General features: G+C 44.8%; 3 protein-coding genes across 7 annotated transcripts in view; all 3 read left to right on the plus strand.

Annotated features, from left to right (window-relative positions):
- Positions 1–4,928, plus strand: part of LOC121573711 (SH3 domain-binding glutamic acid-rich-like protein) — a 13,093-nt gene extending 8,165 nt beyond the window's left edge. The window contains exons 1-4 of one of the 3 annotated variants that reach the window (XM_041885887.2): positions 779–933; positions 2,331–2,516; positions 2,631–2,711; positions 4,478–4,928. In XM_041885887.2, the coding sequence (XP_041741821.1) occupies positions 868–933; positions 2,331–2,516; positions 2,631–2,711; positions 4,478–4,513 (369 nt within the window). In that variant the 5' untranslated portion in view covers positions 779–867 and the 3' untranslated portion in view covers positions 4,514–4,928. Of the gene's footprint in view, positions 1–778; positions 934–2,330; positions 2,517–2,630; positions 2,712–4,477 lie in introns of those variants that run through there. The other 2 variants (XM_041885888.2, XM_041885890.2) reach the window with 2 other exon arrangements.
- Positions 4,929–11,959: 7,031 nt separating this feature from the next.
- LOC121574359 (TLR adapter interacting with SLC15A4 on the lysosome-like) lies at positions 11,960–14,161 on the plus strand. 2 transcript variants are annotated; one of them, XM_041886980.1, is made up of 3 exons: positions 11,960–12,271; positions 12,527–12,664; positions 12,845–14,161. In XM_041886980.1, the coding sequence occupies exons 2-3, from the start codon at positions 12,535–12,537 to the stop codon at positions 13,534–13,536; spliced, it is 822 nt and encodes a 273-aa protein (XP_041742914.1). In that variant the 5' UTR covers positions 11,960–12,271; positions 12,527–12,534; the 3' UTR covers positions 13,537–14,161. The 2 variants fall into 2 exon arrangements, with proteins under 2 accessions (XP_041742914.1, XP_041742913.1); XM_041886979.1 differs by having other exon boundaries at positions 11,960–12,664.
- A 1,513-nt stretch (positions 14,162–15,674) lies between these two features.
- LOC121573712 (connector enhancer of kinase suppressor of ras 2) overlaps positions 15,675–23,768 on the plus strand; it is a 79,086-nt gene continuing 70,992 nt past the window's right edge. The window contains exons 1-3 of one of the 2 annotated variants that reach the window (XM_041885892.1): positions 15,675–16,022; positions 19,881–20,044; positions 22,871–23,073. In XM_041885892.1, coding sequence (XP_041741826.1) covers positions 15,956–16,022; positions 19,881–20,044; positions 22,871–23,073 — 434 coding nt within the window. In that variant the 5' untranslated portion in view covers positions 15,675–15,955. The remainder of the gene's footprint in view (positions 16,023–19,880; positions 20,045–22,870; positions 23,074–23,768) is intronic. The other variant, XM_041885891.1, reaches the window with a different exon arrangement.

Genomic DNA, 23,768 nt, shown 5'->3' on the forward strand with positions numbered 1-23,768 from the left:
TGAAAACATGAAAACATTGGAAGACACAATAGGGTCTTCTTAAAAAGAAAAACCATCCCCCCTGTCAACTGGGCAAGGCGGTGTCCTCTAATGGCACTGAATCTTATATATGGCAGGGGAACAGGGAACGAGTTCATGTTAATCCCAGTCATCTCTGTTCAGTGAGGAATAGGCTGGTTCATGCTATGGGCACAGATGTATAAAACTTTTACATTGTGTATAGTATTTCGACAACCTCAAGTCAAACCCCTCTAGTCAAAAGTCTGTCGTGGCATTACCACACGAAAGGATATTCTACAATATCCAAACTGGACCCTGAGTCTAAAGAAATCTCATAGCCATGTCTTGTGCATTCATATGACCTGTAGCTCACGTCTGTTCTCTTGAAAAAAATCTGGGGAAAAAAAACATGTCGCCAAATAATCACCCGGATTTTTGATAGGCCTATATTCTCTTAATCAGACAGCTTTAGGCCTACGTTGGGTAGTTAGTAGGTTATAACCCTATTACTGTATTTTCCTTATGTCAGCGCATATGTATATTTTGCTTTATTTCAGTTATATTAATTTAAATTCTTACTTGAAAAATATGGGAGAGACATTTATTATGTATTTATTAGGCTATACAAATAGGCGTAAAAAATATGAACATAGTCAAACGTATTTGGAAATACATTTCGAAAGCACTGGGATAGTGTTCCCAATTGTTTTTAGATATCTGATTTCCATCAGTTGTTACAGTCACACAGAGAGAGAGGGAGAGAGAGAGAGAGAGAGAGAGAGAGAGAGAGAGAGAGAGAGATATCATTTGGAGACGTTGGTACAGTGTGCACTGTTCACTTGGTTTTGGGGAGTGAATCAAACAGCCATGGTGATAAAAGTCTTCATAGCGTCATCCTCTGGCTCGACAGCGGTAAGAAACCTCGAGTATTGCGTAAGCTTTGTAGCCTATTGACCGTTTATGTTCATTTTCTTGGCGAATTCAAATGACATGTATTTGCATGATTAGGTAGGTGTGGTGGGCTCATACGAGTGAGCAATTGCTCTGTTGTAGCTACGCAGATACTATCATGTGTATTAGGCTCTATCGAGTATTGAATGAGCATCGACATAAACTTGTTTTGAAAGTTCTGCAAGTTGTGCATGGGATGTCCTAAGCAATAGAGTAGAAGCTGGGACTGACAGCTGCACAAATACACTAGATTCTAAAGGCTTCTCAGCATGACAATGCATATTGTAATGGCCCTAAAACAAGTAGGACCTGCCATTTGGGCAGATATTGATTTGTCATATGACTATTATTGTATTAATTTGTATAGTGTTAATATAGTATTAGCACAATACTATGATTGTATTGTATCTAAAATGCATTTACAACACAGTATAATAAAAAAGAGGTTACATAGTCACGTATTTGTTGTCTATAGGAATAGCAGTCTCTTACTACTGCTCAAACCCATCTGTGTTGGAGTATTTTTATGAGTGAGCATGCAGACAAGAATGTTTAGGTGAAGCACTTGGTGAAACATCTCAGATTTTTTCAAGCAACTGTTTTTGTCCAAGTGGTGAGGGTGAGGGGTCAGGCTTAACTAGACTCTCCCAGCAGATGTTGACTCCCTCACCACCACCTTCCTCCATTTTCCTGTCCCACCACTCCTTCCCTACATACTGTAAAACAACACGCCTAGCCTATAGGACCGTTGCCAGTGGTGTTCTGGGCCAGAACAGCTGGACAGGATCAGTCTTTGGACATCTGAGCTTCATACCTCACCCAATTACAGTACATCACCCTCTAAAGAATCAGTCAAAAAGCACAACGGCTACAGAACAACTGCCTCAGCCAACCTCATAATTATCTGGTCTGAAAGACGGATATTATTGCTTACTGTGAATTTGCAAGTCACAACCATGACCCTACAGAAATAGTTATCTATACAGAATTGTCTAGCCAGGCTTCTTTGTGTACAAGAGTTGACAACATGTTTCATCTATATAATTTGATGTCATATTCCAAAGTATTCTTCCTCTAATTCTTAAATAAACTCATGCAGCGCTGAGTTTAGACAGAACAGAAGTGGTAGCATGGGAACACTGGGCTCTCCTCCTGCTGCCATATTTGGTCTGTGCCTGACTTCTTAGCTGATCCTGGTTGTGGAGAGGCCTTATTGGGTCTGTCTCAGTCCTCAGGCTCTTCTGCAGAATGCAGCCCAGCTGCAGAGGCTCTGCAAAGTGAACAGAGGCTTATCTCCCTATACTCCACCCAAACAGTATTGTTATTGTATCATTATTACATTAACTAATTGAATATCTATATCCCCTCTCTGCCTGTAGATTAAGAAGCAGCAGCAAGACATCATGGGTTTCCTAACTGTCAACAAGATTGACTTTGAGGAGTGTGACATCGTCACTAGTGAAGACAACAGGAAGTGGATGAGGGAGAACGTACCTGAGGACTTCAGACCAACGACGGGTGTCCCCCTGCCTCCACAGATATTTAATGAAGAACAATACTGTGGGGTGAGTGTTGTACTGTAAAGACCCCTTCACAGCCCGGTACCTTTTGTAACAATTTGTGTAATAACCTAATGAAACACACTTAGTGAGACCGCTTCCCTTGTATTGTCATTGCAGAACTATGAGGCCTTCTTTGATGCCCGTGAGGAGCATGCAGTGTATGCCTTTTTGGGCCTAACAGCCCCTCCAGGCTCCAAGGTAAAGACAATGGTCTTATGGACATACTCAGTCTGTCACAACCACACACAGAGTAACATACGAATGTGCACGTGACCAGTCCGTCTACTTTTAATTGATTGCTTGTTGTTTTGAAGTGAACCTTACAGTGCTGAATTTGTAGCTTACTAAAAAAAATATGGTCCTAAATTGCCCTCTGGCCCTAGCTGTATACAGCCATTATAACATGACTGGAATGCTATTTTTGGCCAATGGGTATGTGTGGCCTAATTAACTGTTCTATCCGTTGAGGGAAGAGTGTCGCGTAAGAGTGATGACATCTGACGTAAGACAATGATAATCAACCCCACAGTTAGACTACAACACAATCAGTGTATAAGTTACATTTGTCCCAAAAAGAAGCTCAATGTCACGCCCTGACTCAGGGGACTCTTATATGTTGAGTCAGGGTGTGTATATTCTTTGTTGTGTATGTTCTATGTTGTTTTTCTAGTAGGTGTATATCTATGTTGGCCGGTGTGGTTCCCAATCAGAGGCAGCTGTCGCTCGTTGTCTCTGATTGGGGATCATACTTAGGCAGCCTATTGGCACTAGTGTGTCGTGGGATCTTGTTCCGGTTAAGGTTTGTTGTGTGTCTACCTTAGGACTTCACGTTTCGTTTAGTTTATTGTTTTGTCGTGTGTTTATTAAGTTGAATAAACATGTACGCATATCACGCTGCGCCTTGGTCTGACCCGTCATTCAACGAACGTGACACTCAAAAGCATTTGACTAACACACGGTAGATTATGAAATGTAAATTCATGTTCTGGAGGAAGGTTTTTGTGGCATGTTATTATGCTAAATCTATGCAATTCATCTCCATGTGTTGAACACGTGTTTAGTATCTGGTTCAACTGAGGCTTTAGCTTTATTTTTAGATTTCTACCTGTAGTACTTCTCTCTGAGGTCTCAGAATGTATGTTAAATGGCCATTATGCAATGACTGTGAGTTTTAAAGCGGCAATCAGCAGTTGCAACATTAACAACCTGTTTTCCCCGTCCCTGATTCGGTAGAAAGCTGAGGGATGGAGCTGGAGAAATGTAACCACTCTCAAATTCACAGACAGTGGTATGGATGCAATGACTGACAATCCATTATATAAAAATTCTAGTTTTAACCATGTTTTGAGGCTATATAGTGTTTACCCTGTTTACAAACATTGGAGTAAAACAAGCTTATATTTTGGGTTCTGATGGGGTACGACAATTGAACTAAGCTCATAAGGCATTTATACATTATAATCTTCAAGAATCAACAGGTACATATAATTAATGTATAAGTCCAAAAATGGATGTTGCAAAATGCAGATTGCCCTTTTAATGATTGTTTTGCTTTTTGTCCAGGCAAAATATAATAAATATCTCACAAAAGACGAATGCAATACAAATTGATTCACAATAACAAAGTAGTTGATGATTCACAATAACATTGTTGATCCTACAGGGTGAGTAGTTAATTGTAGTTAGTTGTAAGAACTCAATGTTGCTTTGAATTCCCAGGCAGTGTTTCCTCTTTTACCATGTATTTCACAGCACTGTTGCACAATATAGAGGCAATGAATGCTGACCTGCTTTTAAGCTGCAAGTCCAGACTGTTCTGTTGGCTACTTTACTATATCATTACAACACTTACACACAATTGTGGTTTTAAAATGACATAAACATTTTGGTGGAAGCATAATTACAGTTGGTCTCAACCCTGGTTTTGTATCATTTTCTTAGCACTGTTTTCATACCACCCACAGGAAGCAGAGGCCTTGGCCAGACAGGAACAACAGTAGCCGTATGGTTTTGGTTAGCGGACCACAGTGCCCTCTCCTGGCTTCTTCCAGTCAGCTCTACAGCAGCTTGCCAGTGCTCTTCTGGAACACGTCTTCTCAGACCAATCATAGAGCTTTATTTTTTGTGAAAGGTAATCAGACTGGTATCCAATTGACCAACAGAGCATGGCCAAATGTTGTGTTGTTTGACAATGTCTTTAAAGTGGTAACCTTGTACTGTTTCAATAGTTCAAGCCAATGCTGGGCAGTATCCAGTGTTCAATATGATTTTGAAATCAAGGCGGAATGAGTTCCCAAATACTAGGCATTTAGTAGATCATATAGACATACTTTGCACATATGAGAATATTTAATTCAATGAGATATTTTTCATGTTTGATAATAAAATAGTGTTACTTTACTATCTTATTCTTAACCAGTTTCCTTGTTATTCTTGTAGCACAATGGTGTAGCCAGAGGACAGCTAGTTTCCGTCCAACTCTGGGTACATTTACTTCAATACAAAATCTAAGAGGTTCATGGTTCTCATCCTCTTCCATAGACGTACACAGTAATTATGACAACTTCCGGAAGACGTCCTCCAACCTATCAGAGCTCTTGCAGCATGAACTGACATGTTGTCCACCCAATCAAAGGATCAGAGAATGAATCTAGTACTGAAAGCATAAGCTACAATTAGCTAGCACTGCAGTGCATAAAATGTGGTAATTAGTTGACTGAAAGAGACAGAAAGACAGTTTTGAACAAATACATTTCTTTAAAAATGAAGGAGAAGCAAGAGAGAGAGAGAGGTAGCTATATATATCGCCATATTTTTTTCACTTTCACTTAGCTAGCGAATACAGCTAGATAGTTTAGCCTACTCAAACACCTGTCTCAAACAGAGAGGGATGCTATGTTAGCTAGCTGGCTATGGCTATCCAACACTGGAACTCTTCCAAGTCCAAGCTTTTGGTTTGATTAATTTATTACCATCGGGGCCTGCCGGTGTAACTGCTAAATTGCTTGCTGACTGTACTGCATTATTGTAGCGGGTTTACTAACGCCTTAGTTCTAGTAGCTATGTTGACTATGACGTTAGCTAATATGGTGACAGCGATGTAGGCTGTGTGTAGCGGTTATGATATGAAGGTTTGACTTGGAAAGGTTTTTTCACCTGGTCACAGACAGCTGATTTGTTGTGCACTGAAGGGTAAAGATGAGAGCGCGTAGATTGCAGAAATAATTATGTGGTCTTGCTGTTTGTATGTGGCTGCTATGAAAGTGAACTGTGTTATGCGTGTGATCAGGGGTGTATTCATTCCGTCGATTCTGTTGAAAAAAAAATCTTAAATGGAAGCAAACAGAACCAAACGGGGCTAAACATACCTGAATTTGTCCAATAGAAACTCTTGTTTGGAACTGTTGGACTAATGATTACACCCTAGATCAGCTAGATGCAGGCAAGAGTGTGCAAGGCGGTATTGAATGTGTCACTGTCTGTCACTTTGATTACTAAAAATGTTATCTCGACCCGTGCACCTACATTGTAAACTTTAATTCATAGGCTATGTTGCAGCAACCTCATGATGGATATGAAATGTATGCACTCACTAACTGTAAGTCCCTCTGGATAAGAGCGTCTGCTAAAATGACTAAAATGTTTTAAAAAATATATTGATGAGGCACTCGTCGAGTGTCACATCCGTCCCTCTACCTCACCCGTGGGCGCATGCTTCTTATTCGTGGGGGAAAAGGACGGTGGGCAGCGGCCGTGCATTGATTACCGGGTGCTCAACGACATCACGGTTAAGAACCGCTATCCACTCCCCCTGATGACGACGGCATTCGAGTCGTTGCAGGGAGCCCGGTTCTTCACCAAGCTGGACTTATGCAATGCCTACAACCTGGTGAGAATTCAGGAGGGGGACGAGTGGAAGACGGCTTTTACCACACCCAGTGGGCATTACGAGTACCAAGTCATGCCGTTCGGTCTAGCCAACGCGTCTGCGGTGTTCCAGGCATTGGTCAATGACGTGCTCAGGGACCTCCTCGACTACAGCGTATTCGTGTATTTGGATGACATTCTAATATTCTCAAAGGACATGAGTGAACACCAGCATGTACTGGATTGGCCCCAGCCCTCATCCCTCAAGCAACTACAGCGGTTATTAGGGTTTGTTAATTTTTATAGGTGATTTATTCATAATTTTAGCTCCGTAGCCACTCCCCTGACAGCGTGCACTCCTTAGCATGGACCCCGGAAGCGGGGAACGCATTTGATGCGCTTAAGCAGCGCTTTACATCGGCCCCGGTCCTAGGGCATCCTGATCCGTCCCAGCCGTTCATTGTGGAGGTGGATGCTTCAGATGTTGCGGTGGGAGCAATCCTGTCCTACAGTGGTTCCTCACAGACGGTAAGACTCACCCCTGCGCGTTTTTTTCTCGTCGGCTATCCCCGGCAGAGCGGAATTACGACGTGGGGAACCGTGAGTTGCTAGCGGTCAAGCTCGCCCTGGGGGAGTGGAGGCATTGGCTAGAGGGGGCCGCCCATCCATTCGTCAAATGGACGGACCATAAGAACTTAGCCTACATTCAGGGGGCCAAGAGGCTCAACTTGCGCCAGGCCAGGTGGGCGTTGTTCTTCACCAGGTTCTGGTTCACCATCTCATAGCGTCCGGTGCTCTCCCGGCAGTTCGACCCCGTGGATCTGGTGGAGAGGGATGACCCCATTGTCCCCAATGCCCTGATTGCTGCACCAGTTTCGTGGGGAATAGATAGGCTGGTCAGAGCAGCGCTACGGCGGGAGCCCGATCCGGGCGGAGGTCCATCGGGGATTATGTACGTACCCAAGGCTGTGTGCTCGCTACTGCTTCAGTGGGTGCACGCATCCGACTTCACCAGCCATCCGGGGAGCGCCAGGACGTTGGAGTACCTGCGTAGGAGGTTCTGGTGGCCATCTGCTGAGGGGGATATGCGCGCCTTCGTGGCTGCTTGTCCAGTGTGCGCGCGCACAAAGAGCTCACGTCAGCCTGCGGCAGGGCTGCTCCGACCCCTGCCTATCCCCAAGCGTCCCTGGTCCCACATCTCTCTGGATTTCATTTCCACCCTACCCCCTCTGATGGATACAAAGTCATCCTGGTCGTTGTGGACCGATTCTCCAAGGCTGCCCACTTCATTCCCCTTCCCAAACTCCCGTCGGCCCGGGAGACGGCTAAGTTGGTGGTGCAGCACATTTTCCGGGTCCACGGCCTTCCCCAACATGTGGTGTCGGATCAGGGCCCTCAGTTCGCCTCCAGGTTCTGGAAGGCGTTCGCCACCTTCCTCGGCGCCTCCGTCAGCTTGTCTTCCGGCTTCCATCCCCAGTCGAACGGGCAGACGGAGCGCATCAACCAGGATCTGGAGGGGGTGCTGAGGTGCTACGCCTACAGCAACCCAGCTACGTGGAGTCAGCGACTGGCGTGGGCGGAGTTCGCCCACAACACCCTTCTCTGCTCGTCCACCGGCCTTTCCCCCTTCCAGTGCCAATACGGGTACCAACCCCCCCTATTCCCCGAGTAAGAGGAGGAGGTGGCGGTCACGTCTATCCAGGCCCACATCAGTCGCTGTCACCGCACCTGGAGGCAGGTAAGGGCGATGCTTAAGCGGGCCTCGTTCAGGTCTCAACATCAGGCCAACCGCAGGTGTCGCCTGGCCCTGGTTTTTCGCCCGGGACAGAGGGTGTGGCTCTCCACGCAGGAAGCTGTCCCCCCGGTTCGTCGGGCCATTCAGAGTGGTCCGGCGAGTCAACCCAGTGGCCTACCGCCTGCTCCCCACCATGCGGGTGCATTCCACATTCCATGTGTCCCTCCTCAAGCCCATCACCACCTTTCCCCTGGCTCCCCCTCCTCATCCTGTTCCCCTGCTGCGCCTCGCCGGCTTTTACTGTGGACCGGATCCTGGACTGCCGGCGGGTGGGGAGGGGTCTCCAATTTCTGGTGGACTGGGAGGGTTATGGGCCGGAGGAGTGGTCCTGGGTGCCCAGGAGGGACATTCTGGACCCAGGGCTGATAACAACATTCCGTCGCCTCCACTCGGAGGCGCCGAGGTGAACGGCTGGGTCCGTTCGTCGGGGGGGTGGGGCACTGTTACAGGAGGGGGTCGCAGTTCCGGAGCGACCCACTAGGTGTCATCCTCCGACAACCTTAGGCACCTCCTCACTCACAGTCTGGACTAATCAGTATCCTATTGGTGACACCTGTGTCTACCTGTTCACCTGTTAATTTGTCTATGTCCAGCAGTACTACTCAGTGTACGATCGGAGACCTATGTACAGATACTTGAGAAGTGTTCTCCCCGTTTCGTTATTTGTTTCAGTCGTAGGTACTATTTCGTATTTGGGCTGTCAGCCGGGGTTTTTTTAGATTATTTGCTTCGCCTTTATTTTATCGTGATAAGTGGGATATTTGCCCATTAATCAAGGCAAAACTGCTCCAGCTCCTTCAAGTTGGATGGGTTCCGCTGGTGTACAGCAATCTTTAAGTCATACCACAGATTCTCAATTGGATTGAGGTCTGGGGTTTGACTCGGCCATTCAAAGACATTTAAATGTTTCCCCTTAAACCACTCAAGTGTTGCTTTAGCAGTATGCTTAGGGTCATTGTCCTGCTGGAAGGTGAACCTCCGTCCCAGTCTCAAATCTCTGGAAGACTGAAACAGGTTTCCTCAAGAATTTCCCTGTATTTAGCGCCATCCATCATTCCTTCAATTCTGACCAGTTTCCCAGTCCCTGCCGATGAAAAACATCCCCACAGCATGATGCTGCCACCATGCTTCACTGTGGGGATGGTGTTCTCGGGGTGATGATAGGTGATGAGTTTGCGCCAGACATATCGTTTTCTTTGATGGCCAAAAAGCTCAATTTTAGTCTCATCTGACCAGAGTACCTTCTTCCATATGTTTGGGGAGTCTCCCACATGGCTTTTGGCGAACACCAAACGTGTTTGCTTATTTTTTTCTTTAAGCAATGACTTTTTTTCTGGCCACTCATCCGTAAAGCCCAGCTCTGTGGAGTGTACGGCTTAAAGTCGTCCTATGGACAGATACTCCAATCTCCGCTGTGGAGCTTTGCAGCTCCTTCAGGGTTATGTTTGGTCTCTTTGTTGCCTCTGATTAAGGCTATTAAGCTATTAGCAGGTAGCTTAGTGGTTAAGAGCGTTGTGCCAGTAACCGAAAGATCGCAGGTTCTAATCCCCGAGCCGACTAGGTGAAAGATCTGTCGATGTGCCCTTGAGCAAGGCACTTAGCCCTAATTGCTCATGTAAGTCGCTCTGGATAAGAGCGTCTGCTAAATGACTAAAATCTAAATCCTCCTTGCCTGGTCCGTGAGTTTTGGTGGTGCTCCGTGGGATGTTCAAAGTTTTGGATATTTTTTTATAACCCAACCCTGATCTGTACTTCTCCACAACTTTGTCCCTGACCTGTTTGGAGAGCTCCTTTGTCTTCATGGTGCCGCTTGCTTGGTGGTGCCCCTTACTTAGTGGTGTTGCAGACTCTGGGGCCTTTCAGAACAGGTGTATACAGTTGAAGTCGGAAATTTTTCATACACTAAGGTTGGAGTCATTAAAACTCGTTTTTCAACCACTCCACAAATTTCTTGCTAACAAACTATAGTATTGGCAAGTCGGTTAGGACTCTACTTTGTGCATGACACAAGTAATTTTTCCAACAATTGTTTACAGACAGATTATTTCACTTATAATTCACTGTATCACAATTCCAGAGGGTCAGATGTTTACATACACTAAGTTGAATGTGCCTTTAAACAGCTTGGAAAATTCCAGAAAATTATGTCATGGCTTTAGAAGGTTCTGATAGGCTAATTGACATCATTTGAGTCAATTGCAGGTGTACCTGTGGATGTATTTCAAGGCCTACCTTCAAACTCAGTGCCTCTTTGCTTGACATCATGGGAAAAATCAAAAGAAATCAGCCAAGACCTCAGAAAAACAATTGTAGACCTCCACAAGTCTGGTTCATCCTTGGGAGCAATTTCCAAACGGCTGAAGGTACCACGTTCATCTGTACAAACAATAGTACGCAAGTATAAACACCATGGGACCACGCAGCCGTCATACCGCTCAGGAAGGAGACGCGTTCTGTCTCCTAGAGATTAACGTACTTTGGTGCGGAAAGTGCAAATCAATCCCAGAACAGCAGCAAAGGACCTTGTGAAGATGCTGGAGGAAACGGGTACAAAAGTATCTATATCCACAGTTAAACAAGTCCTATATCGACATAACCTGAAAGGCCTCTCAGCAAGGAAGAAGCCACTGCTCCAAAACCGCCATAAAAAAGCCAGACTACGGTTTGCAACTGCACATGGGGGACAAAGATCGTACTTTTTGGAGAAATGTCCTCTGGTCTGATGAAACAAAAATAGAACTGTTTGGCCATAATGACCATCGTTATGTTTGGAGGAAAAAGGGGGACTCTTGCAAGCTGAAGAACACCATCCCAACCGTGAAGCACGGGGTGGCAGCATCATGCTGTGGGGGTGCTTTGCTGCAGGAGGGACTGGTGCACTTCACAAAATAGATGGCATCATGAGGAAGGAAAATTAAGTGGATATATTGAAGCAACATCTCAAGACATCAGTCAGGAAGTTAAAGCTTGGTGGCAAATGGGTCTTCCAAATGGACTATAACCCCAAACATACTCCCAAAGTTGTGGTAAAATGGCTTAAGGACAACAAAGTCAAGTTATTGGAGTGGCCATCACAAAGCCCTGACCTCAATCCTATAGAAAATGTGTGGGCAGAACTGAAAAAGCGTGTGTGAGCAAGGAGGCGTACAAACCTGACTCAGTTACACCAGCTCTGTCAGGAGGAATGGGCCAAAATTCACCCAACTTATTGTGGGAAGCTTGTGGAAGGCTACCTGAAATGTTTGACCCAATAAAGTGGTGATCCTAACTGACCAAAGACAGGGAATTTTTACTAGGATTAAATGTCAGGAATTGTGAAAAACTGAGTTTAAATGTATTTGGCTAAGGTGTATGTAAACGTCCGACTTCAACTGTATATACTGAGATCATGTGACAGATCATGTGACACTTAGATTGCACACAGGTGGACTTTATTTAACTAATTATGTGACTTCTGAAGGTAATTGGTTGCACCAGATCTTATTTAGGGGCTTCATAGCAAAGGGGGTGAATACATATGCACGCACCACTTTTCTGTTATTTATTTTTTTCATTTCACTTCACCAATTTGGACTATTTTTTGTATGTCCATTACATGAAATACAAACAAAACCCTATTTAAATTACAGGTTGTAATGCAACAAAATAGGAAAAACGCCAAGGGGGATGAATACTTTTGCAAGGCACTGTAGTAGCCTAAACCTATCGCTGTTACATTGAGCTGTGTGAAGGGAAAATTAATGACAGTCATCCAATATGCTGTAATAGAAATAAGGCCCATAAAAAAAGAATCGTCCTCCCTCACCTTAAACGGCACCGACCGCCACTGCGTCACATATTCTTTCAGTTCTCCTTACATTTTAAATCTGATGTGTCACACCACGGAAGGTAGCAGCTGAAGAGCAGAGGCAGTAAGTGTTTTCACTTTATTTCTGAAAATACTTCCTGTTTTTAACATTTGCTACTCAGATGTTCCATACAATTAGGGACAGCACAATACCGTGGCTGCTTACCAGTCAGAGACATCTGTAGCTAACTTGTAAACCTTGTATTAGTCGACAGACTGAAGGAAACATAATATATTCTAAAAACAGAGGTAGGGATATTCTCAGCACCTGTCCTGTGTTTTATACTATTTTATGTTTTATGTGACCTGGCAAGAGAATCTGAGTATTTATCTATATTTCGAGCCTGATAATCTATGTCATGGTAACATAATACTTTGGGGTAGTTTACTGGAACCAGATGAATGCTAGTCCTGGAATAAAATCTGTGGACATACACAATTGAAAGTGCTAGTTGGTGTGGTTTGCTGCTATGTTGTATTGAGATAATATGCACTGTTGTGTAGTGGTTGTCATGTTGGGAGAAGCCTTCATCAGAGTCTTCAGGTATAGGAAAGAGGATTGTGATTGTGATTCCACAAAGGCCCAGGAACGTCCACCACACCCTGCTCCCAATATCATTCTGAACCCAGGTTCAATGTTAGGTAAGCATTTTGGATTTGTTCGAAATACTGCATGTCTTCCTGGATCAGTTGGCTATGCTGCATTTTAGAAGATTTGAGATTAAGTGCATCCAGGCATGAGTACGATGTTTAATAATTTCATTCATTTTTGATTGAATACGTCAAATAAAAAAATGTGCTTCTGGTGTGTGGGCTGCACAGGAAACATGGAAGGCCTGGTGCAGTCTGGTCCTAGAGCGACAACTAGGCCCAGTGATGCCCTCACCATCCCCAATAGCCACAGTGACGACTATGGTGACCTGGAGCTCTATCGCTCCTGGTGCTGCACCACCTTCTGCAAAGACTACCCCGACCTGCAGCTCAGAGGAGACCATGTGGGAAACAGGAGCTCAAAGAGCCTGCGGCTGGAGAGTGAGGTGTTCCAAGGGCCACTTCTTCAATCTCAGGACCTGGGAGAGCTGGAGTCCTTGGAACCCACAGGGCCTGTGGAGCCTGGGGTGCGGGTGGAGTCCCAGCCCCTGCAGGATGAGGGTTACCTGGTCATAGACAGCAGCATCATCACCCTGAACAGGGAGCCTCTGTCCAACTCCATGCTGAACAGCTACCTGGAGAGTAAGCTGCTGGAGGTGTACAGACAGCACATGCAGGACAGCCTGGCCCGGGGCAGCTCTCCCCTGGTCCAGACCCCTCCCCAGGGCCTGGTACCAGCACCAGTGAAGCAGCTCAGCCAGTATCTCTGTCAGGACCACGGCCTAGACTCCAGTACGGCCCAGAGCATCGTCATCCACTACCTTAGCACCTGCACCGTGGCCAGCTCCAACTTCAGCTCTCCCGACCTGCGCATCTCCAACCTACGCATCCCCAACCCTGAGCCCAGGAGGAAGCCCACCTGACTGAAACCAGCAGTATTTCCACTTTGTCTGCCGACTCTAACGTACTTGACAATGCTAAAGCATTCCACTGAATCTATACTTGATGGTCAGTTGTATTGCATTCAAGGGGTAACTTCAATTGATATTTGGGAAGGAGATCCCATTATTTTGTTGAATTGTTGGAAGAAATATCTTTAGAAAATGCCACAATGTCCAAAATATTTACTACATAAATGCAACCAGTTGCTATAATGTAATGCTTGGGAGCCTGAGACAATGTCAAGCTTTCAAGTTTAAAGACAAAGAGTATAAAAACAGGGAACTGTGAGCTGACGTTGTAAAGAATCTTGTTTCTGAGAAAGGATTCCTCACAGATATTGCGGATCTGAAATTATATAGTTTTAAACACAGACTTACAAAACCGTAAAGAAAAAATGCAATTTTGCTATCTTGGGTGTCGAAGCTGGAAATTATTGCCACCTGCTGTCATACATAAGCATTGCATGTTTACTGGAAGTGTCACATTGCATTTTGACAAGAAAGCATATTACACAACATCTGTGTTAGATCAACATATCACGCTGTGCCAAATTTCTAATGCGGTTTAATCTTGAATGCAACTGACTGAATAAAAAATAAACATTAATATGCTAAAGAACTGAGTTATTGCCGTCATGTCTTGTGGAGAATAAACTGTATTGGCCATTGGAATGGGGGTTGCAATTGACTATAATATACACTTACTGGTTTAGCCATGGTGTGTTGATATTTTGCCTGAGTGAGCCTCTTGATCTTAATTTGTAAAATATCCATCTGGATCACTGGCATGACTTGTGGATAGGTTAATTTCAGAATTCAAAGCAGGGACGTATGGCTGGAAGGGTTTACGTGAGTGTGACTATGTGATAGCATGTTCTAGATATGCATGCATTTTTCTTTCAGTTGGGTGCATCTAATGTGAAAACCAGTATTGAGCGACATTAAGCACATGTTTAGTCTAGGGGTAGGCTATGATGGACCATCTGGGCATTGCTAGTGATCATAGTGGCATGCTGCTTGGGAACTAGACCGAGAGGATTAACAGTAAACCAGTGTGTGTCGGGAGTGAGTGCCAATGCCACCAATTCACACCCTGTCGGGAGCCACTGGGTCATACAGCAGCCATGCCAAGGACTATTAGCATGGCATTGTTAGAGCAGCAGAGGAGAGGGTAAGGGTTATGGAGAGTGGTGGCCATGTGTGTGTGAGTGTGTGAGTGTCTGTGCGTGTGCGCACGTGTGTGACTATTCCCATACCTCTGATCATTTTCCAGAACAAAATGTTGAGGTTTCTGCCATTTTACACCATAAAGTGAAACCTATGGGGAGACTTGAATAAAGATACAAGAAATGGCCAGATCTTCAAATAGTCAGTAATAGGCTTAGCAGGTACAGTATTAGGTAAATATGTGTCATCATGCTGCCCAGCACAGCAAGGACTGAATTATTAACCATATCATGGTGGGACTCACAGACTCATACAGTGTGCACACACACCATAAATAGTTGATTATAGCTGTAATAGTTAGTATGACTATAGCTCAATAAGTAAGTACTACATTTCCTTTCCATATAATAAAGCATGGGGACATCAGAAATAAGTGATTAGCACACATCCCACCATTTGTCACGATGTGGTTTTACAGTAACTGAGATATTTTGTAACTAACTGAAAAAAACGACTTGGACAAACAATTGTGTCTTTCATGTTTTGTTTTAGAATTATTACTTCAATTTAGAATCATTACCTGAAATTGCAGGGTGGCCCAGTTTTATATGGTTTCCCCCCATACTATATCCATACAAGCTTGATGCAAGCAAGCATCACTAGGTTACTATTGGTTAAAACACAATGGATTCGTTTCGGTTCCAACTCATATGGGCTGGAAATGACGTCTGTTAAGGGGGTGAACATATTTCTGATAATAAAGGTATTATAATTGTTGATATTATATTTAACAGAAATGTCCAATCGAAATATAATGCCTCACGCTCAGCTGCCAATGCTTCTCTATAAAGGCGTCGGGTAATTATGTATTATTGCACCATTCCTTCCGTCTCTGGAACGAAGCATGTGATGCTGCGGTGTGCAGGGGAGGGAGGGGTTGCAAGACTTTCTCACTCATAGAGACTCCCTTCTCTATACAGTGGTCGGCAGGTACTGTTGTGTGTGAGAGAGAGAGAGAGAGAGTGAGAGAGGGAGATGGGCGGGGGAGTCGTTTCTGTGAGCGCGTGGACTGCACCATCGCATTCCTTACCCAGGATACTGTCACCAGCCATGCCTTTACCCAGTAAGGTGCACCTATGCTATGTGTTCTCTTGTATACCGATGCAACATTTCTGATTTGTAACACGATTTTCAAGCTCTATCAAGTCCTCGTTTGAAGGATTTAAAGACATCGATGATGGCTCTGGTGATGGAACCTATAAGCAAATGGACACCCAAGCAAGTACTGGATTGGATGAAAGGTAATGATTATACAACATGTTTATTTTAATTTGCTTGACAGAATACATTTGGAAACGACTAACATGGATATGTGTACATCTTTTCTCTTTCTCCAAATTAATGGTTCAATGGAGTTGTTTTGAGCTAAAACGGTGCTATTCCTTGCATTGAAATATTGAACGTGTGCCATTTTGTGTATCAGACCCTGATGGAAGCGCTATTTAGTGTAATTATCACCCTGGCCTGATAGGCTACGCATTTGTAGACCACCAACTAGATACTGAGACCAACGCATTACATGTAAAGGGGTTCAACAATCAGTTGACCTATATAATGTTCACATTTAGATTACCTCATACCATAAAGACTGGTGCTCTCTCTCTCTCTTTCTTTCTCTCTCTCTCTCTCTCTCTCTCTCTCTCTCTCTCTCTCTCTCTCTCTCTCACACACACACACACACACACACACACACACACACACACACACACACACACACACACACACACAGGTTGAAGAAGTGTTGGCAACAATTGAGGCGTTTGCAAAACTAGCACCATGGACAGCGAACCTACTTAATTTGAAATGGTGTTGACCTAGACAATGATTCACATTACTACATTGATACTACAATTCAGCATTGTGGATAGGGATAGGGAACATATTGTAGGTTGCAAGCTAATTGAACTGTACAGCAGCTTTTGAAACACAATAGTCAATTTCATCTTTTAGATATGCTGTTACACTGAACTCAAAATGGTTGGCGTTATGATGTGCGGTATGTTTTAAAGATGCCTTATGTTCAAGAGTATTAGTGCTATTTCTTCACTATCTGCCATAACATTCATATTTCTATGAGAGAAAACATACTTACCTATAGTTGTTTTTATTATTGTGTTGGCCAACAGTACAGCTGACGTGAAATAACCCTTAGGTAAGACCAAAATGACAAAACGATTGTTGCGCTACATTACCTGCCATAAACAAATTGTGGGCACCGTTACTTTAGTAGTGGCAGACTTCTGTCATTCTGAAGGCGAGACGCTGATTGACAACAAATCCTTTATTTTCATTTAGCAACTGAAACGCTAGCATGAGGAGCTGAATGCTTAAATAATGTTCAAAAGAAAGACCTATTAGTACTGTAACATCCAAGCACAAGTTTAATAACTTTCTCTCTCACCAGGGCACAGGGATTTATTTTAGGTCTACTATTGTCCAACTAAAGAAGCTGTTATGTGTCAACACAGACATGGTTTATGTTTTCCCACATACTGTACACAATAGTTTTTGCCAGGCAAGTGTCAGTCCAGAAGTGCACAGCCGTGCTTGCCTCTGGCGCTGCTGTCACAGATGTGTCTCCAGCCTTCGCACCAAGGGCAGGGCTCGCCTACGGCACAACTTCTGTGCAGCTGATACACAACACAACTAGAAACTTTAGTTCACTCTCAAATTCTCCACCCAAAACACCATGGGAAGGAAGTGCATAGGCAAGTGACATCTATGTCATCTGTTGTCATATTAAATTCTGTAGGCCGCCAACAGATGAAGCCAATACACAGCAAAAGCTTGTCAGTCTATAAAACTGGTAGAATACAACTGACATAAAGAATTGAGCTGGTCTAATCACTAACCTAAGGACATTTGAGACAGAGGATGCTGATATGAAAGTTGAGACAGAGGATGCTCATATGAAAGTTGAGACAGAGGATGCTGATATGAAAGTTGAGACAGAGGATGCTCATATGAAAGTTGAGACAGAGGATGCTCATATGAAAGTTGAGACAGAGGATGCTGATATGAAAGTTGAGAAATGTCTTTGTGCTACCACAGCTGTAAAGAATATTCACATCCTTTTCACACTGTATACTATATGCTATTGGATGCTTTGGCTCTCTTCTTCTTGAGGGTTTTTTGAGAGGTGGCCAGTGGACACAGTTGTAAAGTAAAAGGGGAACTTCACTCAATAGAGACTGCTTCTTACCTGATTTTTCTAAAGGAAAGATCATTAGGGCAATAGAGATCCTATAATTGTGATTATGTAATTTTATGATTAGGGGTTTGCACTTCTTGTTACAAAGAACAAAGTCTAAATATTAGACATTACAGCACACAATCACGGCACACACACACACCAATTGAGGCGTTCAAGAAGAACTAGCACCATGGACAGCGAACCTGGATTGGTAATACTGCCTTACATTGATACTACGTTCCAACATTGTGGCTCGAGGTAGAGCAGTCAGCAAGCTAGTTGAACTGTACTGCATCTATTTCATAACCACTATTTGCTGTGTATGAGAGTAGGTTCAATGCCCATGAGAGTAAGAGGGAGGGACTGACCTGTTTTTGAGGGCATTGAGGGCTCTGGATTATTCCCTTGGGTAAAATGTAATTTAGAATGAATATTAGACACCTGTCTTATTTCATTTTGTGATAGGTCTGAGGGCAATAATGAAGTACTGCTGATAATTCACTTCTTCAAGGGGCTTACCTCTTGGTCACCTGGCAACTGTTGCCATGGAGCCTTGATAGCTAGAGGAAGGCAACAGAATTGAAATCCCACAAGCAGCAAGCTCTCTAATGAAAGCAGCCATTCATGATCATTAGATGGATGCATGAACGTGTGCGCACACACATGCACATGCACACACAAACGCCACACACACACACACACACACACACACTTGCGCAATCATGCTTTCACAAATTTCACTCCCACGAACATAGGCTACGGGCCTGTCTCAAGGCCACAGACCTATCTCAAGGCCACGGACCTGTCTCAAGGCCACGGACCTGTCTGTGTGCTCAAAGAAACAGAGGTCTGGGCAGCAGCACATAACACGGCAAGACAAGTTTTTGCCACATACAAATGGGGAACTTAGTTCAGATGATTCACCTGACTATGCACAGACTATACAGAGCCATCTACATACAGCATATGATTTGATTGTACCATCCTTTGATCTACGTAGGCTAATTTGTCCCCTGTTGAATGCCTGTGTCCATGGATGTGTGTGTGCTGTGCTGTGGTGTTGACATGGCCCAGCCAGTGTGTGTAATGTGGGTCAGCTCTGTGCTGTGGCTGTGGCCCGCTCCGCTCTGCTCTGTGGCTGGAGATGACTCATCTCCCGGGAGCCATGGATGGATGCTGTGGTTGAAAGCCGAGACTCTGCTAGTCTGCTCTGCTGCTATCTGGGCTCCTCTCTCTCTGTCTCTCTCTCTCTGTGCCGCCTGGACCGCTTGACATGGCTCCAACACAGAATGCTGCAGAGGACTCTATGTGTCTGTGTGGCTCTGCTGTGCTCTGATAAGGATGGCTTTAATACGCTGTGGTGAGAGCAGTTGATCTCCTAGACTAGTCCCGTTTCTCTCTGCCCCCATTCTGTTCTGCTCTGCTCTGCTCTGCTCTGTTTTACACAAAGAGCAGCTCAACTGGTAGACTGGTTCTGCACAGTTCTCTGGAGTTGAAAGAAAAGTATGTTCTCTCTGCTCAGAGGGTAAGAGCACACTCAGGACTTGGAACATGTTTATGGTTGGAAGCATGCTCCTGGTATTATGTAGGAACTAACAAAGTGACTGAAATGGAAAATGAGTTTTTAGTAGCCCGGTAGGGGTTTGATATGCATCTTTTTTTTTTTTACAGCAATTACTCTGAATCTGCCAGTCACACTGCATGTTATACAGCTCTGTCATATTTATGCTTTTGAATGGTATATTTCAAACTGTAATACTTCTAAATAATCCAGCACAATCCACATCCTATACACCTAGTAAATGACTTGGATGTTGACAGTAAAGGGGACAAAGACATACTATTAGAACAAAGGTGTGCCTAACATAGTTCCCCCCTCATGCTCTCTTGTCTGTCCCCCATGCAGGCCTGGATGACTGTCTGCAGCAGTACATTAAGAACTTTGAGCGGGAGAAGATCAACGGGGAGCAACTGCTCCACATCACTCATCAGGAGCTGGAGGAGCTGGGGGTCACCCGCATCGGACACCAGGAGCTCATCCTGGAGGCTGTGGACCTACTCTGTGCTCTGGTGAGTAGTCAATCTAGACATAAAGAGTTGGAGTCAGGAAGGATGGTCAGGAGATATGGCTGTAGAGTTAGAGCTCTGGTGCACGGACATGATGGAACAACTTTACTATTGATGACTTCCAGTGCAACCAAGTCAGTGCAGTCAAGGTGCTCGAACTGGAGGAACACAGTAGACGTGCAGGAGATGTCCAGCTAGCCTAGTTGCCAGATCTGTTTGTGCACCGTTTGACAGGCAAGGCATGACAGACAAGATTGAAGACCATAGAAGTTCAGTAAAAAAGTGTCCCTTTATTATAAAAAACAACAACATGTGTTTCATCTACTGTCATCATCAGTGTTATTTGCTGAGTAGGGGAGGGTCAGGTGCAGTGCTCAGTACACAGGGCTAAAAAGGCTAGGACCAGAGGCTAATTCCAGAGTCGCGGCAATGATTTGTGTCTGTTGGAGCTAAAGGCTAATTTAGATTAATTGGTGATATATCCTTGTAGGGGCAGATAGAGGTGGAGCTGGAGGAGCCTGTGCTGTGTACATCAGTAAGGGTGGCATGAAGTGGGTGTCGTTAGCCTTGGTGTATGATGAGTCATGCAGAGAGAGTCAGGCGTGGGCATGGGAAGAGCCCTGTTAGAGCAAGCTAAGAGCTGTGTATTGATTTGACTGAATCAGAGAGGGGCCACACAGCACACGTCCTCGCTGATGGGCTGGTAATGGATCCATAGGCCTAGAAAGCAGCAGCTGGAAGGGAGTGTGTGTGTGAGGCTGCCTGTGTATGCGGCGTGTGTGGAGCTAACTGAGGTTAGTGTATGATTCGCTGTGACAGAGCGGCCCGCAGCAGAGCATCATTAGAGGCTTGGGAAACGTGCCTGGACTGCCTGAAATCCTGTCTGGCCAACATCTCCACACCCACACACATGTAATCTGTGTCTGTTAGTTAGACAGTCCGGTGGAGGCTGCCTGGGTGTGTGTGTGTCAGAATGTGTGTGTGTGTGTGAATGTTGAGCAGACTGGATCGTTCACATAAGGGGCTATAATATAGGTGTGCGACTGTGTGAGTGTGTGTGTTTGACTGTGTGAACGTGTGTGTGTGCATATGCATTAACACAGTATAGTGTGTGTTCTGCATCTCATCGCCAGCATGGTGATGTGCTGTGATTCTCATGTCCCCATTGATCCTGGCAGAGTGCACTAGAGCTGAACATTGCGTCACTGCTGAGAGGAGACTGACATGAGTAATGAATGCACTGGGGGAGAGCTGCAGGTTGAGGGGCCGGGAGGGACAGTACATGCACACGCACGTGCACACACACACACACACACACACACACACACACACACACACACACACACACACACACACACACACACACACACACACACACACACACACACACACACAGCCCTATCACATGGCCCGTCCAAAATGGATGTCAGCTGAATAGATGTCAGTCTCTCTGCTCTGCTTGTGAAAGACAAGCCTCTCAACAGAGACATTTTAGGATTGAATTTCTCCTTCGTGGGTTGATTATGTGAGTGTGATGGATTGAAAGAAAATGCTGGCTTAGTGTCAGTGTGACTGCTGACTCACTTTGACATCAAACTGAGGGTTGCTTGTTGCTGGGAGTTAGATAATTGTTCATCAGTTGGCAGTGACCAGACAGACAGACAGACAGACAGGGCTCTGGTGCTGAGTTGTTGATGCAACAGGGGTTTTACTCTCACTACATTACAGCCATCAGAGGAAAGTGTCCTCTCCATGCAGTGAAGCCTCTCTCTGCCTGAATGGCTCACTGGAAGGAAGGTAGCAGGGAAATGGCTGAGCTGGTCAGTACTCACCACCACCTAGCAGCATAATGGTGTGTTTCCTCTACAGTGGGTTGACTTATTATAGTGTTGCTTAGCATATTTATATGAATGTAAAGCATATTTAATTCTCCCCCTCCTTTTGTCTCGTCATCCTCTGCATTGACATATATAACCGACTAGTGATGGAGAAGCCCCGTAAAGGCTATCAGACAGCAGCGCATTACTTTGATATTTTTAATGAAGCAAGAGGAAAATCAATAAGGGAAGAAGGAGCTATGGAAACACTGGGCTCGGTGTAATTAAGAGTGACAAAGCCAGGAGTCACCATGGCAACCGGGCTGGCTAAGCTACATAGTCGTGAGTTAGACAGGAAGGAGGCATTTCTCCATGGTGACAGCGATGACTGCTAACAAGACCCGCAGAATGAGAGACAGCTATTCACACACAGGCACACATCTCCAACAGACACACCATTGTGACAAGCTACGTACACACACACAACATACATTTCGGTTAGAGTGGAATACTGCATGTTGCTCTGTACACTTTAACGAAAGTGTAGCAGATGAGTGGTCTTTATTGTGTCTCTGATGAGGCAATCATCCCTTTATATTTACTTGAATAACTTGATCAAAAAGATACAGCTCAGTCAACCTGGTTTGGTTGATAAATGAAGAGGCAAAGATGAGATTTTCTTTACTGGAGGGACTTTGTCTCTATTTATCTATTTGGATCTTATATCCACTATACATTTGCTGTAGCACTGTTTTGTATGAGCTTTCAAATACAAGGACCGCACTGGACACAGACGTCAATTCAACGTCTAATCCACGTTGGTTCAATGTAATTTCATTGAAATTACGTGGAAACAACGCTGATTCAACGTTGACTCGCACCACACTGTGCATGCAAGTTACTGTTATTTCTCCATGTTAACTAAATGTATCCACATTTTCTAGATGAATGACATCTTAACTTTAAAGTTAAACACTTCTGGACCATGAGGGTATTGTACTTTTTGTTCCAGAACTATGGACTGGAGACTGAGAACCTGCGTACCCTATCCCACAAGCTCAATGCCTCAGCAAAGAACCTGCAAAACTTCATCACAGGGAGGCGTCGAGGCGGCCATTATGACGGCAGGGCCTCCCGCAGGCTGCCCAACGACTTCCTCACCTCCGTGGTGGACCTCATCGGAGCAGCCAAGAACCTGCTGGCCTGGCTGGACAGGTGGGTGTTACACCTCGGCCCTGGGGGGGGTGGAGGCTTATGCACCAGAACATCCCAGTTTTGTTAGACTTACAGCGAAACTACACTGACACCGTGACGAGAGCGTACCGTCATACCTCCGCAAAGTGGTTTTCAGGGTGCTGCACTGGGAGCGTGACGAAATGCGTGGCTACAAACGTAATTTTTGTGGGGGCTTTATTTCATAACGGTATGCTATCTGAAATACATTTTGGCCACACGTCATAATGCGAGGATATTCTTGCAACCTCAGCAACAAGTTTTTTAATACAAGCCTAAAATGTGATACCAAACCTTTCAATGTGTGCAGGGTGTTTTTTTTGGCTATTTTTGTATTTAGGATTATTAGCTAGGTTTCCATCCAATTGGCGACAGAGTTTCATGCGAAAATTCTAAAATCTGCATAAAAACAATATGCGCATTTTCCCACCAGAGATGTGTTTCCATGAAATTGACTTGTTGCAGCTAAAAGGCTGTGCGTGATGAGTCACTCAGCAGGAGGGGAGGGCCGAGCCGGCCGGGAGGAAAGGGGACAGTGCGAGTCATAGGATGCGGAAAGGGAGGAGAGTAGGGTTGAAGAGGCAGAATCAGGAGATAGGAGGGAGAAGGATTTAGCAGAAGGGAGAGATGATAGAATAGAAGAGGAGAGAGCAGTGGGGGAGAGAGAGCGAAGATTG

This window comes from Coregonus clupeaformis, chromosome 9 (assembly GCF_020615455.1).
Source record: "Coregonus clupeaformis isolate EN_2021a chromosome 9, ASM2061545v1, whole genome shotgun sequence".
Taxonomy (NCBI): Eukaryota; Metazoa; Chordata; class Actinopteri; order Salmoniformes; family Salmonidae; genus Coregonus; species Coregonus clupeaformis.